Below are 14,512 nucleotides of genomic sequence, written 5' to 3' on the forward strand. Positions count from 1 at the left end.
AATATAATTCAGCAGCAAATGTCTGTCTAATGTTGAATATTTCTGTGAATTAAGTAGAATTATTAAATCAAATATCACCATCTACTTATAACATGGATTCTTAGAGAAGTTCACATTCTTAATCTGATCCAATGAACTGCATTCTTAACTTCATATAATCCTAATGCACAACATTACTAGAATCAAAAGTAAACCATAATTAATTACTTATAATGATTATCGGTAAACAGAGGACTGTCAAGGTTTCTATAACATAAGTCATTAATAATTCTAAGAACTTATGAGTGACAGTAAGAAAGATGATGTGATAACATTTTAACTAAATTCAGCTACAGTATCTGGCGCTGACGAGGCCTTCACTCACTTTCAGCTGGGTTATGATAGACATAGTATGCTATTTATATAATCAATCTCATGAGCAACATATACAGGTTATGCAGAAAGTAAGGAAAAGATATATATCTATACCACATGTTAAGCTCCAAACATTAGTTATCATTCACGTAATATTCAAAATTCAAGAAAAAATAGATATATTTCCAACGTGCTTGTAGCTGTTTTAAAATTTGACAGTGAAGTGCATTAATCAAGCCATAAATTTGTTTTTTACTGCTTATATTGTCTTCCATTTTTCTATGCACTTTGAAAGCTCATGAGAACTGTGTGTCATTTTTGATTTTTTACTTACATCCATAACATTACGCTCCTTACACTCCCAAAATTGGTTCCTAATTTAGTTTAGTTGGAATGGAATGCAATGTTCCTGGGTTACTCTCCCAGACAAAATATTTAACTTTCTTCATTATCCCTAGTGTGCAGTTGTTAGTTGGTTATGGAGGATCCTATTTTATCCTCCTACCAATAAAGTTTAACAATACTGAAATACCTTTGTTCAAAATGCTAAAACTTCATTCCTCATGCATTTTATAATAACAGAATAATAAGAATTTGCATCACAATGTCCTGTAACGTAAAAACTTTCCAGCAGGACTTATTTTTATGCATAAATTGCAGTAAGGGGCAGGTTAAGACTTTTAATCTATTAGTCACAGGCCAAAGATATAATTTTTTGCAACGTGCTTGAATATGCACATTGTTTCCCGAATAATGAATAGCCCTCAATAGTTTCACGAAATCAGGGTAAATAACTATATTCTGTGCAAGTACACCATAATTTAAATTTGGAGTATTAATGTAACTTGCCTAATGCACATACTTATATTAAATTATTACCATATAAAACATTCAGAACATAAAACAAGTTTTATAGAAAAAAGTTAAGAAAATGGTAAGATACAATACTTGGAACAAGAAAAATTGTGAAAAAGGCTTCTAACAACTTACTGAGATCTAAAACTTCATTAATTTTGACACAGTTGTTTAAATTAGTCAATGGAAGCTGTGTTTCAGTCTCTTCTCCCAGGCTTAGAGTTAAATCACGAAGGATGAAAAAAACTCGGATTGTCTATAAGCAGAATTAAAAACAAAGTAACGTTTTAGAACATCTATATTTTATGATAACCAATCAGAAACAAGCATTGCTAAAACAAGAGAAGCAACAGCTTAATCAAAAGTATTATAACTTGAAGAAATTACCACAATAAATAACCAGAAATACTTTAACCCTTTGAACATGGGGTCATGTGTCAAAAGTTGTATTATTGCATTTGTTGACTTGCATTCAAAATTTTTTGAACTATGAATTTATGTCAATAACTTTAGTATTAAACTGTAGATTATAATTCAAATATCAACACTATACACTATTTAATTTCTTAATTTAACAGCAAATATTAAATAAAAACATACATAAATGTTTGTGTGTCATGTGGTACGTCAAATGTACTACTGGTTTAAATTAGGTGTTTGTGATATATGTCAGTATACAAAGTCTGTAGTTTCCTTCAAATAAGGAGCTAAAATTATCAATATTGACAAGTTAGAATATAAAATAAGAACTTCTATCTTTTCTTCTTGCTGTAATACTGCTCACATACTAAATCAAACACAATAGCCTCATTCACCTCTTTCCATTTTTGAAAACCTTCCATTATATACAATTACTTTGTCTATCACATGTGAATAACTAATCAAAACCTCAGGATAAACTCCAGTGGCTTTCTTAGCCATTTTCAAGTAGTACAAGAAAAAAGAAAACTTTAAGATATAAAAAAATCTGATATTTGCACATGAAGCCATTATTATGTTTACTGATAATCTGCCAAATTTTATGAACAATTGTTTACTATTTGAAAAGTAATAGCAGGAACACTATAACATGCACAAAATGGTTATGAGGTTTGTCCCAGGGACTGAGTCCATGTTAAAAGAGTTAAAATAAGCATATTACCTACAGAACTTCAGTTCACTCTTATTTCTATGTTATAAACTGAAAGATGAAGTAATACCAGAATCCACAGCTTTTAGGTATTTTGTCTTGACATATTTCTGTTGTCTCTTAAATAAAAATATTAACTATCTGTGTGAGAAAATGTCATAAAATAAACTTGATGTAAATGAATTACATTCAAATATCAAAACAGACTTAAACATTCTTGTTTTTCTTAAGAATTACAATTTGTGATTTCTCAAACACTCACAGAAACTTCAAGTGATATCTGTAATTCTTATATGCACAGTTCTCTTATCATTCTGATACACAAAAAACTGTTAAAATGTATTTCCTAACATTATGTTTTGACAGCTTTGAGTAAACATAAACATATTTGTTCAGTTCATTAACTCACCTTTTCACTAATTATTTTATCCAATCATATCTTGAAAAACACTTTTAACACTCACTCAAAACTAATCATCAGTAATGGTATAAATTAATTATTATTATGATTTAGAATATTCAAAAATGCTTCAACACATTTGTTGTGATTAGTTGCTATTAAAATATATTTAGTCCTCATATAGTCTTGGAGTTTCTCTTTCTAATAAGTAATACTAAAGTAATAAAATGACCATTTCACTCATTATTACTTAGAATAGCTGTAACTAATATCATAAATTGAATGTTTTTTGTTTATGTTGAATCTCATTAGAAATTCCTGAAGTGTTAATCCTTGCAATGTCAATTTAACCACATCAAGGTAAATTCATTAATCTAAATGCATAAAAGTTCTTGATACAAATCAACTAAATAATACTAGATGTCTGTGTTAAAAAAATACAGTTTAATTTAGTTTTGTAATAATTCTAACTTTTGAAACTTATGAAAAGTCTGCAATAACAAACACAACATTTCTATTGGCCTAAAAACTGTAAAAAATACATTTCTATTGGACTAAAAACCTTGTAAAAATATCTAGTAATATTTCAAAGCCTCAAATTCTCTTTATGTTTTTTATCAAAACTTTTCCTTTGGAATTTTTCAACTATATTTTTTATTCATTTCTTACTACATGACACCTTATTGCACCTCATATATACAGGCCATGTAGTGATCAATCTGCAAAATGAAGAATATTCCATCAACTCTGGAAGGAAATTTTATAATCTTAAGTATGTTTTTATAATATTTATCCACTTAAATTTATTCATATAGGTGAATTTTCAACTATTCAAATATTTTACAGATGCATATTTTGTTATCATGTGTACACTAGGAGAATCCCTGGTTTTATTTTAATAATATATTGTGTAACTCACTTATAAGCAATGAAGTACACAAGGTAAAAAACAACTAATTAACCAAAACCTAATTTATACGCCTGAGAGGGCAGTTACAATAATAAGTAAATGTTAAAATTGCAGAACATTACTTGAGGATTTGGAGTCCTCAGTAGACAGCAATGAATATAATTACAATGAAAGCTTAAAGAAAATATCACTTTGCAACATTAAATATTAGACCCATCCTCATTAGTCAGAGATATGGAACTGGAGTAAATTAAAAAACAAAATGAACGTTTTTTTAATAGCCTTGCTAGAACATCCACACCATTGACTTTTTTAGTTATTATTAAACTGTCATTAGTTGTTGTTGTTACAGTAATAGTAATGATATTCTTCCTCTTTTAAAGTAAAATTCCTGCTTCAGATTGTTAAGTTTAAAGTCTAAATTTGTTGAATTTTTCTTCATATTGTACACAGTAGTAAAAATATTGTTTTTCTATTTACTTATAGCTTACTGAACAAACTTGGATTGTTTTGTCTTGACATCTGAATTAATAGTTTGATCTTGTCTTTCAAACATTTGTCCTTTTAAGTCATCGAACTCTCTAGCCCTAAATATCCTTATCCAAATTCTTGTTAAATAAAAATATTTCTGTATCTGTCAGACATACCAGTATAACACAAGTCTAGTGTCATTTTCAAGAAAATTGTTACCAAAAGGTGTATCAATATCCAAACCAAACTCTCCATTAACATTAAAATAGTAAGAAACGTTTTTCTAAATATACTGTGTTCGACCTTTGAAGCTTGGCCCATCCCTTTAATAACATTTTAGCTGGATCAAATATCTATTTTCAAAACTGAAACAAACCACATATTTGTCAAAACACTTTTTGTTTGTAAAATTAATTATATAACATTACAATAATTCTTTTGTTCAATACTGAACTTATAAAAAGAGTTTACACTTTTGAGTTTAAACTAGATTTTGAAATATAAAAAGAAAGGTTGAACTTGAGTGATACTGTGAAACACCAGTAATGACAGCCAACAAAAAATATGCTTGTTAATTTTAATAATTCGTGAATATAAACAACAACAGTTCTCTAATCAACCAAGCAAAAGGTAATTAACTGAAGTTTATTCACTTCTAATTAAAAAAATGTTTGTTTTTTGTATGTTATAAAACTAACAATATACAAAATATCTCTGATAAAGTGTGAAGATCAAGTGGTTCAGATTTGTATCTATTTATGGCCATAAATAATTATTCTGTGATTGATACATATGAGAACTACTAACCTTAATGATTTAATGGGTTATATCTATCTCTGTGTGGTTTATTTGAGGACAATATTTTGACATGATAGCACAGGCTTTCACCTGATAAAAATACATGTAAGAAAATGAAAAAAACTATACAGAAAAAGGCTCTAAACACTCAGATAAAGTCTTTCAGATAGAACGTAAGCCTTCTTTTAAACACCGAGTGCTTACCTGTCGTGCCCGCTCAACTTCTCCACAGGGGAGGCGTTTGTGAAATTCAATACCTGACAGTGGCGTGTCTGTAGGTGGTAGAAGAAGATGGTCATCCATCATCAAGTACTCTACATTCAGAGGACGTTTCTGTAAGAAGTGAAATCACACACCAACCTCAATTTACCTCGTACTAATCATGACAAAAAAATCAAATCTTACACCAAATAGAATTTACTTTAGTTCAATCATGACAGAAAATAAAATAACACACCAACTCATATGTACCTAAGACCAACCATGACAAAAAGTCAAATCATACACCAATTTAAATTTAACTCAGACCAATTGTGACAAAAAATCAAATCACAGCCATCTCGAGTTACATTTACTTCAGTTGAAATTCTTTGTAAGAGAAACATTTTTTTTGGTATAACAACAAGAATATTTAAAAACCTTTCATGATTAGAGACTATTCCTGTAAACACTATAAAAACAGCATTTACAACTATCACAATACGAAATACAATTTCTGTTACAACAATGAAAATATACCACAAACTTATTTTTAGTTAACTTGTACTTTGTAATACATTATGACTGATTTGCTCATTTTGAATTTCACACAAAGCTACTCAAGGGCTATCTGCACTAACTGTCCCTAATTTAGTAGTGTAAGATGAGCTAGTCATCATCACCCACCGCCAACTATTGGACTACTCTCTTTACCAACGAATAGTGGAATTGACCATAATATTATAATGCCCCCATGGCTGAAAGGTCAAGCATGTTTGGTGTGACAGGAATTCAAACCAACAACCATTGGATTACAAGCTGAGTACCTTAACCACCTGGCCGTGCTGGGACAATACATTATGAGCTTTATAAATCTGTGCTAATTTTACACAATAATAAAACTTTGCAGTAGTATTGTTATTTAATATCATTAGTTTGTTTATTATAAGCACATGCAACTGACTGTTATGGATAACTTTATTATAAAACAGTTGCATTGTTTACCACTGGTAAAATATTGTAACATTAGTTTCACTTCTTACACTTTAAAACTATCATAGAAATAAATTGCAACTGATAACTAATTTATATGAAATATATATAAAACAAAATATTAAGCAGTATATATAATAAATAAAGTAATTTTAAATAGAAATAAGAACAAAAATATCTTCACAAGCACTCTAAATGACTCTGTGTTAAAGTAATGACTTGTACAACAATGCTAACAATTGTTTGAAAAGTATTACCTCTATAAAGATTACAAAATTTAATTTAGGTGCAAAATTAACTATAAAACAATAAATTTTTATTTTGTAAAAGTGTAATCCACTAAATTCGATATCTTTTTTCCCCTTACCTTCATCTCTTGGTACTCATTTTCAAACATGTCCAAGAATATTTCTTCACTCTACAAACAAAAACATGCTTTCCAAATGACCAGACAGCTTATTATAAAATGACCTTTAAGCTACAATTGACGAGAATAATTTTGTTACATAACAAGCTTGAGCATAGAAATTCCAACAAATATTTTGATACCAAACAAAATATGTCTTATAGTCTATACAGAAAGGCAAGAAAAAAACAATTCAATATATGCTGACAATTAACTGATATTTACAAATCAAAGTACCCACACTTGTTTTCAGTTTCAAACAGAAGTTTAACACAGTTTTACACATAACAATAACACACACACAGTGAAAAATATGTTTAATCAGTATTGTTTGTTTGTATTGAATTGTATGCTAAGGTACACAAGAGCAGTATGTTCTAGTCATCCTTAACTTATCACTGAAAGATTAGAGTGATGGCAGCTAGTCATCACCACCCACTGCTAACTCTTGGGATACTCTTTTACCAAAGAATAGTGGGATTGACCATCACATTATAATGACTCCATGGCTGAAAGGGTGAGTAAGTTTTGGTGAGACTAGGATTCGAATCTCTGACCCTCAAATTGCATTTGATCAGTAAAGATTAAATTTCACTTCTGAAACTACAGTATCTTACACCTAGTAAACACAATGAAAACACAAGTTACATGGGTGTCTGGTAAATATCCACTTTAATCTATGGATACTCACTTTACATGAAATATCATCATCTCTGGTTATTAAAAGTAAAGTTCAAGCCTCAGTTCCCCATTTCACACAATTTAAGAACCATTACTTAAAGCGTATCACCATAATACTATAATTTCAATTTCAAGATATCAAAGCATCCATAGCTTGACATGTATACAAATAACTTTACACTTAAGATAAAAATGTAAAACAGCTAATCTGTTGTGATGTTTGGCATCATCTATGGCAAGTGCAGAATATAGTAAAAAGTACCATTCACCACTTACCTCGAACTACAATATACCGTACGAAACAACTGTTCTCAAATTTAAATTGTCGTGCAATACACAGTAAACCATAACTGTTGTCATTCTGTCTTTGTTGTACAAGGTACACTGGTCTAATGCTAAGCTAGTGTTATAAAATATTATGCCTACATTTGTAAGAGATAACAATGAGTATAGGATACTTACTTTGTAGAAGTTTCTAAGAAGTAAAGTACTTTCTTCACGAGCCTGGTCAATTGCTTCCAGGTGGTGATCTTGAAGAAAACTACAACCGTTTTCTAGAACTAACTGTTTCAGCAATAGAACACTCATTTCTAGTGTTACAAGTCTTATGCAACTGTCTGGAATTAATTGTAAAATAAAGAAAACATTAAAAAAGGGAACACAAGAATTACAGATTTTACATAACGTCAATAATTTTTGCAAAAGAAAACCAGTATCATATTACATACTTGGTTCCCATAAACTGAAAAAATTACTTTATTATTAATGCCTTCAGTTAATAAAACTGTCAGTAAGTATAATATTTCACAAAGAGAAGAGAGACAAAATATTCCTGTTTATTCCTGGATCATTTCTAGAGCCAAAAATATTTCAGAAAATTTAATATATTTTTGAAGCTTAGTTTGTATTTATTATTAATGAAAAAAAAAATACCAGCATGGGCTTATATCTGTCAGTATAAATAGACCCTTAAGCTGGAAAAAAAAGTATATAAAGGATGTTGACACCAGAGGTCACTTGATAGAAGTCATAGATCCATGAAGTGACACCAGAAGTGCACCTAGGGGATATCATAGCACCATGAAGTGGCACTAGAGTACATGTTGCTAGACCTTGCTGGAGGAAGGTTTGGGCCAAAAAGAAACTTACATCATCACAATTATAAAATACCTTAAAGTTATCAATACTGAGTGAGATTCTTTTCTTTTTCTCTCTTTCTTGAATAATTGACCAATATCAACAGTAGAGCAAGGGTTAAACTTTGTATTTAAAAAATACTCTAAATGTACAAAGTTCACCCAAGATAATAAGATTTTTTTGTTGCTAAACAAGAAATTTTGGTTTGCAAATTTTAACTCAACAAAATACAGTAACAGCAGTTTTACTGGAACTACATATAATACATTAACACTGTATTCAATTACTTAACCAATGCTACTGGTCAAAGTATAGACAGCTCTGAGAAACTAACACACACTGTATTATGACTCTGGTTATCTTGACAAAATGATACTCACTGTACTGACAGCTCTGGCTGATTATCTTGATAAGCCTTTCAACTAAGTGAATGTTGTAAAGATGTTTTGTCTGCAGAGAAAGCAAATTCGAAATTTGTTTCAAATATAAATGTGTCCTGAAAAACAAAATTTTTAACAAAGATTCTCAAAGTTGACTTAGCTTAAAATAAATAGAAGTTCAAGGTTACTGTTATAACTCTAATTTAACATAGGTATCTCTGAAATAGCATTGAAAATGTATCCTACATAATTCTAATGACTTGTTAAATTACAATTTAATTTTTGTTTCTGTTTTTAACAAAAAGTTTACTCACAGACCTCATATACACTTAACACATATTAAAGAAAAATTTTAGTTATAAATTATATCCTTAATGAAGGATCTAAAAAAGTAGTGAAAATTGATTATTGGTTACATATTTCCTATCTTGGCATTAAACTTATTCAGTTAGATTTGTTGCTAAGGGTTCAGCCACTTCAACTGATTTCATGACAACATTGACCTTCAGGGTTTCCATACTTTAACTTCTAATATGTTGTGTATATTTTCATGGAATTTTGCAATATCTCAGTAAATGTTGGAAGTCTTTGCAGACAGGATTTCTAATGAAGTATTTTTACTTATATATCCCCACAAATATATAGAGTCAAAGTGTTGACTGCTCTGAGTACAAAGTAATTTTTCATGTTAAGAGTAAAAATATGTTTCATCTGAAAATCTCAAATTTCAAATGCACAATCTCCTGAACCTCCTAAACAAATTTCAAATGTTTTATTTCAGTAAAAGTTTATTTTTTATTTGTTATTTCCTCTACATTAACTAAACAAAGTCAGTCAATTTAATTGTACTTATAATCACATAACAGAATATGAAATATATCGAAATTACTTTTTCTTTTCCCTAGAATGAAATTATATTGAAACAGGAAACTACATTTGTTTACCCTAAATGGCCTAAAGCTCATAACAGTATACACGTTTCTTATATCGACCTTGAACTGTTTTATTGTCCTTTGAACTGCGTCTAACTAAAAACAATACAAACAAGCATGTATTATTCATATTTTACAGAAGCCTAGAAATACAGGTACCCTATAAATAGGTTTAAAATCTAAATGGTTATTGCAAAGGTGTAAAAACTGACTGCTGATTTAATCCTTTTGCAATGGATCACTAATCAAAGGCCATGTCATCCCATTTGTTGACTAGCATTCAAAATTTTATTGAACTACTATTTTATGAATTTATATCAATAAGTTTGGAATCAAATTGTAGAATATAATTCAAACTTTAATATTATACATGAGTTAATTTCTAAATTTAAAAATGAATATTAGAAGAACACATCCAAATATAGATTTTATTGAATTGTGGTATGTTGAATGAAGTAATATTTAAAATTAGATGTTTGTGATGTTAGAATACTATGTTTATAGTTTCATACAAATTAGGAACTCAAATTACTTATATTGACAAGCTGGAATGTAAAATGAGAACCTCATATCTTTTATTTTGCTGAGATATGACTTACATACTGAATCAAACAAGGTGGCCCCATTCAACTCTATTTTTTTGAAACAGTCTCTTATATACCATTACTACAGTATATGGTATGAGAATAACCAATAAACAGCTTAGAATGTCCCCTTTGTGTTTTTTTTCCCAGCCAATTTAAACTGTGAAAAGGCTACAATGTTCTTTCAAACCAAGGTTTCATGAAGGTAGGTTGTGTTTTCAGTTAGCTCAAAGTTTCTCATTTTTTTAAAACCTAAACATATTTTAGTTACCAAGCTAATAAATTTTAGTGTAATTCTATGGTGTCAGTATAGTTATGATATTTTGGTTATTCAGCTGTATATACAACAACTGTAAAAAAATTGTTTGATATCCTCCAGTGTAAAATTTTAAAAGGCTTAGCAACCTATGTCCAGCAGCAATCATGTTCAAAGGTCATAGTGAGAAGAAATAACTGTTTACCTTACTTCTAGTTTTATTATTCTATGCCTTAAGATAAAATAAATTTCATAATTTAGTTTTAAATAGTAATAATATATATATATAAAAATGTATAGTAATTGAAATGTGACTGTATATTACAAAATACTGGTCCAATAAAACACAGCCAAGGCAAGGAGGACTAAAGGTCAGTTTTATATTACTGGATACATAACATGAATGCTCATGCACTGCATCAATACAAGATTAGTAATGTCAACTAGACATGCCTGAAAGGTCAATTTAATAATAAAAATGAATGTATAAATACACAGTGTTATGAGACTTGAGCTACTCAGACTAAACATTTGTACTTTCATGTTATAATATCTAGTCATCCCAGCATGAAAAAAACATAATTTATATTTATTTCCTAATTACTTTATGATAATTATGAGGTTAATCAAGTGACAGACCCAACACAGCTGGAATATAGAAAATAGCATAGAATATAAGGTCTCACTCTAAGCATACATTTGAAATGTATTTAGAAAGTTTTAGAGATTATGCAAATAATATTTGAGATTTTTAGGATGAAGAATAGTTTCTTAATCATAACATGAAATCACTTCGCACTCAGAGTAGTAACAAAACAGACTATACTTTCACAAACAAATCTTCAGTAAAAATACTTTTTTGTATTGAAAATACTTGTAATCTTTACTTAAAAGTCTACCAACTTTTGTGAAGATGCACATGCTGTATCAAAAGTTATAGTGAAAATATTTAACACATGAAATGTGTTAACAAATCTGTGCATATTATACCCAGCCTGTAGCAAAAGGGTTAAAGAGATTTGTAATTTTTATAGGAATCATTAGCTGGGAGCATAGCACATGCTCTGCATAATTACTGTATCAGACAAGTTAAAACTGTTCAAAATATTAGTATACTCCAAATTTTAGATATTTATATATGTCATTAAAAATGTACATGGTCACAATAATGCTTCTACTCTTAATTCTATCCGTAGTCCCCAACATTATTAGTTCACTGTTTAATGTCTAAGTTGCTTGAATCTGAGGCTAAGCAAGTTATCAGAATATTTATACCCAACTGTTCTGAGGTTATCCAACCACCTAATCTTTTACACTATCCATCCAAAAGCATTGTAAAGATGACTTTCTGTTAATTAGTAATGAATTACCAATGCCATACCTCTGATTTATTTGTTGGCATTAATACAGTGTCTAGAAGATCCTGGTTGATCCCTGAGGAATAAATAAAAAATAAAGCTATAATTTGTAACTTCAATCTAAGTAGACACAATGAAGCTAAAAATGCACATAAAATAGTATCATATATTAGGTTAAAAGTCATTCTTGTTTTTCCCTGTGAAGTTTATTTTCACAAGTTATAAAAGGTATACTATTTAATATTATGCCAAAATAGGCAGAAAACTGTAAGTACACTGACATCAAACACACAATTTAGAAAGTTAATACACCAAATGAGACTGCAAAACATGGGGATACTGTCATCATATGCATAATTTAGTAACTTAATACTAGACCAATTATGCAGCAAAATGCAAAGACACAGGGGGCATATGAAAAATTTAGGGACACTGTCATCATATGCACAACATAGGAGATTATGTTAGATCAAATTAGACAGCAAAATGGAACAACACTGTCATAAAATGTATAATTTAAGATGTGTATTAGCCCAAACTAGAAAGCCAAACACAGGGGCACTGCCATTTATGACTATGTACATGATTTAGGAAATTAACAGAAGACTAATTAGAGAAGAAAATGCAAGGACATTGTCATCAGATGCACAATTTACAAAATAATTTGCAATTATGCTCCTTCCTAGAGAGTTGTGTGACACTTTAAACTTATTAAATACAATCTGGAAATACAGTAAAAGATAAAAATATTGGTTATACCAAACATAAGGTTGGTAAGCTTTTGTGTATAAAAATAATGACTGTTTTTACTATTTAATGTTCAGAACTGAACAGTGCTGTCAACTATACATATATTACAAGATTTATACTTCATCAGTAAAAATAATACAAAAACTGATTGTTTCATCAAGTTTCATGGTACAGCTAAGTATCATAAATTGCTAGCAAACTAGCTCATATTTCTATCTGCAGTTTATATAAAGTGCAGATACATACAATAAGAATCACAATCTTAATTTGAAGCTGGTTACAATAACTGAGTAAAAACCCAAAAACTGACATTAATAATATTGAGCTGTTTGTTTTGAATTTTGCGCTAAGCTACAAGAGGGCTAATTGCATTAGCCATCACTATTTTAGCAGTGCAAGACTAGAGGGAAGTTAGATAGTTATCACCACTACTGCCAACTCTTGGGCTACTCTTTTACAAATGAATAGTTGGATTGACTGTCACATTATAATGCCCTCACAGCTGAAAGGGCAAGTATGTTTGGTGAGGCAGGGATTCAAACCTTTGACCTTCAGATTACAAGTCAAGCTGGGCCTAATAATGTTGAAAAACAATAAACAAATTAGAAATAAGTTTCTGTTAAAACAGCAGTGACTTTATAATTGCTAAACTACATACAAAAAGCAGTGTGACTCAAACAATGTTACTGTCATAAATTAAAGGTGTCAAACACAGAGCAGTGGTTATAACCTATGACCTATGAATCACCATGTGACCTGCAGCAATGATTTGGCTGACTAACAAAAGTTGGCTTCAGTGTTGCAACCTCTAAGAGCATTTTGATTGCTCATTTCAAATTTCTTGGCAGTATGTGAGAAGAACAAAGATACTAAATGGCAGAGGGGAAGAAGTTACAGTTACAAAAACAAACTAAGATCAATATTGGGGAAAAATATTTAAACTGCTCAAACTATTAATTTACATATTCACCAGTACTGAGAATTACATCACTATCAGCAACCCAACAGATGCTAAATTTTTCAAAAATGTATATAATTGACTTGCAATCAAAACAGGTTACCAACCAATAACATAAGGCATTTGCATTCACAATTCCTGAGCTAATGAATCAAGCATTCTTAAAACATATCAATGTGAATGTCTTATATAACAGCAATAAGCTATTTAAAAAATAAAGTTTAATAATCATTTTAAAAATACATGAAAAGTATTAATAAAAAAACTAAATATATAATATCTGTGTGAATGTTCTATATAACAGCCATAAACTACTTAAAATGCAGTTGAACTTCAGTCTATATTTTAAAAATGCAGAAGAAATTACTTAATATAAAATAGCTGTTCTTCCCTGTAGTTTATCATCAAGCCATGATGATGTTGTCCTATGATCAATTAGACTATTCTTTATCTCTCACTGCAAACATTTGTCATCATTCCTTGTATTATGTTTTGTTCTTTTCTTTGTAAGCTTACAAGTAAGTTGGGTTACAGATCACACTTTTAATTAACTCCATTTTGAAGAACATGAAAAAGATGTTACACACTAGTTACTTAGTCTATTAATTCTGTTTCCTGGCATTCTGTTTTGGCATAACCTCAACAATAATATTCCTTGTGTTTACTCTCTAGGATATAAAAACAAATATAACAGGTTCGTTTGTAAATCAGCACAAAACTACACAATGGGCTATCTGTGCTCTGCCCACCACAGGCATCAAAACCCGATTTCAAGAGTCACAGCCAAGGTGCTACAAGGGTGCAGTAATACTGCCATTATCACCTAGTATTGAAGATGATCACCCTTCCAATTACTAATCAGGTCCAACATTGAGTGTCTACGGGACATACTTTAAAGTATAACAGAAAAGTAAAGTATAAACTACCACAAACACGTTTTCCAAATAGAAAAACAACTTTTG

At 29.8% G+C, this 14,512-nt stretch overlaps 1 protein-coding gene across 4 annotated transcripts in view; it reads right to left on the minus strand.

Moving 5' to 3' along the window:
• The window catches only part of LOC143239724 (protein CLEC16A-like), a 75,519-nt gene that overhangs the window by 15,456 nt on the left and 45,551 nt on the right, over positions 1–14,512 (minus strand). For 2 of the 4 annotated variants that reach the window (XM_076481142.1, XM_076481143.1), the window contains exons 14-19: positions 11,866–11,918; positions 8,713–8,782; positions 7,658–7,812; positions 6,476–6,526; positions 5,122–5,250; positions 1,345–1,465 (exon numbers count right to left, since the gene is read on the minus strand). In XM_076481142.1, coding sequence (XP_076337257.1) covers positions 1,345–1,465; positions 5,122–5,250; positions 6,476–6,526; positions 7,658–7,812; positions 8,713–8,782; positions 11,866–11,918 — 579 coding nt within the window. The remainder of the gene's footprint in view (positions 1–1,344; positions 1,466–5,121; positions 5,251–6,475; positions 6,527–7,657; positions 7,813–8,712; positions 8,783–11,865; positions 11,919–14,512) is intronic. The other 2 variants (XM_076481145.1, XM_076481144.1) reach the window with 1 other exon arrangement.

Source organism: Tachypleus tridentatus, chromosome 13 (assembly GCF_004210375.1).
Source record: "Tachypleus tridentatus isolate NWPU-2018 chromosome 13, ASM421037v1, whole genome shotgun sequence".
Classification (NCBI taxonomy): domain Eukaryota; kingdom Metazoa; phylum Arthropoda; class Merostomata; order Xiphosura; family Limulidae; genus Tachypleus; species Tachypleus tridentatus.